General features: G+C 37.8%; 1 protein-coding gene across 1 annotated transcript; it reads right to left on the bottom strand.

Moving 5' to 3' along the window:
* Positions 1–1358: 1358 nt before the first annotated feature.
* LOC141617419 (uncharacterized) lies at positions 1359–2278 on the bottom strand. The gene is made up of 2 exons (XM_074434617.1): positions 2152–2278; positions 1359–2039 (listed from the first exon to the last, which is right to left on the bottom strand). The coding sequence occupies exons 1-2, from the start codon at positions 2227–2229 to the stop codon at positions 1359–1361; spliced, it is 759 nt and encodes a 252-aa protein (XP_074290718.1). The 5' UTR covers positions 2230–2278.
* Positions 2279–2669: the final 391 nt, after the last annotated feature.

The following is a 2669-nucleotide window of genomic DNA, read 5'->3' as shown; positions in this document are numbered from 1 at the left end:
ACATTGTTTTAGAGTACATCACTTGATTTTCACTTTAAAACGAAGTACAGGCATTTCGGTGTTGAGTGGCTTCGGTTCATTCTCAATTGGTGGTTCTTTGTCTGACAATTCATCTTCCGTTGCCTTCCCTTTGAGCATTCTAGCGGCTTCCCTCCTTGCAGCTATATCTGGCCACATTGTTTTCTTTGATTTTTTGAAGATTTCAACAGCGTCCAACAATTCAGCCCGTATTTTGTTGATGTCAGCCATGAGCAAACATGCAGCAATTTGGGAAGCACATGCCCGCCGATAAAATGTGTTGTTGAGCAAAGAAGACTTGTTTGCATATCCCAAAAAATTGGAGACGGCTGTCATAGTGATACAGGCTGACTCTTCAAATATGGAAGCCCATTTCTGCCATTTAAACTTCACATTTATCACAGGATAGCGGAGCATTTCAGTTACCCTCACGTCGCCCTTTGTGTCCAGGTAGTCACTCATGCAACCGCCTGTCAGAAACAGAACATTAATTTCCTTTTACTATCAATTAAGAAATCTGAGTAATCAACAATGTTACAAAGATAGGTGTAACAAGAAACACTGAAACAACATAATAATGTTACAAAGATACGATTACATCGTAACACTCAAATCAAATCAAATCGTAAACATACAATTCGACAACTCAGGGGACTTACTGCTGCCATTGCGATGTCGTAAGTGAATGAAGACTCCCAGTTAGCATACGATTGACTGTCGATCACACTAATATCTTTGTTGAGGAAATTAATACACACACAGAAGTAGTGATAGCCAGCCAAACAAGGTATAAAAATAAGTTCGGCATCAAGTCTGTAATTTGCCTTGCTCGCGTTGATGAAATTATCCCAAATTTCAAACAACTCGTTCTTTATATCAGACTGTTCACTATCCTCCTGCATCACAACAAGTAGAGCATGTTGTAGTTTTTAAAAAAAAAAATGTAAGGGTTAGATTTCCCTTGTAAAAGAATCATATGTTATTGAACAGAAGCAGACATTTAACACCGATGCAACTTACCATGTGACCTAGTCCTAAGTAAAGTATGGTTGGCCCTGCTGCCCTTGTGCCTCTTTTGCTGTTCTCGACATAATTCAAGAGTAGAGACCAGCATTCAAACACCATCCAATTTGTGTGACTCCTAGGACGTAGTGAGAGTATATCAGCTCTTGTCAACCTCCTGTTGTCTCCAAACGCAGCCAGGATCTCACCGTTATAAACCATAAGAGTCGATTACTCAAGAGTTTTCGCAGAAAAACAGTAACATAAATAGTGTTTAAAAACCACTTTTACGAAAAACAAAGGTAACAAAGAATACTTTCACAGTAACAACAAGTATTTTACCTTTTGTGGAAGTCGATATCATCCATAAACGCATAATCAAGAACGTGCCTTCTCAGATTAGTTGTACTGGACAGCAGTTTCTGATTTGCTCTCATAAATTCAGAGACTAGGAATATATCACCGTCAATTTCACCGTGACCTAGAGAACATCCCATAGCATCATCTTTATGAAATTTAAATATTATCTCCTCATCTTCACCAATTGCTCTAGGAGAACGCTTGTAAGCAACCGACTTCACCCTCGGCTGTTTGGGCTCTTCCTCCTTTTGTTTTTCCTGTGGCTTCTTTGTTTTTTCCTCTTCCTTTTTTTCCTCTTCCTTTTTTTCCTTCTTCTCTTCCAGCCTTCTTTTTTGCAGCAGCTTTTCCTTCAGCTGTTCCCTTTCATTCCTGAATTTTGATATCCTCCCTTGCACCTCTTTTCGTACTTGATTCAAGTCGCTAAGAACAAGTATTGCACATATTTCAGCACGGTACAACATTCTTTTCCGTTCATCCCCCAGCTCAGAGTCAAAAACCTTCCCCGTGTAGAAAGCCATGTGCATCATCATGAAAACCCCACAATCCACATTTTTTGCAATGCTCTGCCATTTAAATTTCACATTCTGAAGTGGGAAACTTTCCACTTTGGAGCCTTTTGCAATTTGCATTTCTGACAACATTTTCCCCATGATATTTGCCTGCACAAAAAGTAATACTGTTACTGTATCTATGTTACTGTAACAATGATTTCCAAATTTTTTAATGGAAATTTAAAGGTATAACATTGTTACTGTAAGTAGAGAAACTTACCGCATTTCTTGCCATTTTTGCTTTTCGGGATCTGGCATATAAGGGTTTGTTGTCTAGGTAGTCAACGGTTTTCGACATGAAATTTATGCAAGCACAGAAAAAGTGGTCCTCCAGAATGAGTGGAATGAATATCTGCAATTGAGCAGATATATATCATTGCTAAACAGAACTTCTATACACTCTACTTATATAAGAATAAAAAAATTATTAACAAGAATGTGGTTTACCATATCACAAATAAATTCAGTGGACTCGGGTTGTATTTGATCCACTGTGTGAAGGACAGCAAAACTTCACTTTCTAAATGTCTGTTTTGAACGGGTTTTCCAACAGACATAGTTGCTAATGCGTCCTACAAAAATAAATATAAATACAAAGTCAATAAACATTATAGAAACACAAAATAAATAAGAATAAAAATTTATTTATTACAGTAACATACAGATTGACCCAAGCCCATGAAGATCCTCAATGGTGTATCACTTGCTACCTTTCTGGAGATGAGGTCATTGAGCAAC

The sequence above is a fragment of the Silene latifolia genome, chromosome X, assembly GCF_048544455.1.
Source record: "Silene latifolia isolate original U9 population chromosome X, ASM4854445v1, whole genome shotgun sequence".
Lineage (NCBI taxonomy): Eukaryota > Viridiplantae > Streptophyta > Magnoliopsida > Caryophyllales > Caryophyllaceae > Silene > Silene latifolia.
The sequence above is the reverse complement of the archived record's forward strand: the minus strand, read 5'-3'. Positions and strand labels throughout refer to the sequence as shown.

Coding starts and splice junctions, on each gene's coding strand:
- LOC141617419 (XM_074434617.1), bottom strand. CDS start 2,229: ATGTCGAAAACCGTTGACTACCTAGACAACAAACCCTTATATGCCAGA. Junction 2,040..2,151: donor CAAAAATGGCAAGAAATGCG/GTAAGTTTCTCT, acceptor CTTTTTGTGCAG/GCAAATATCATGGGGAAAAT.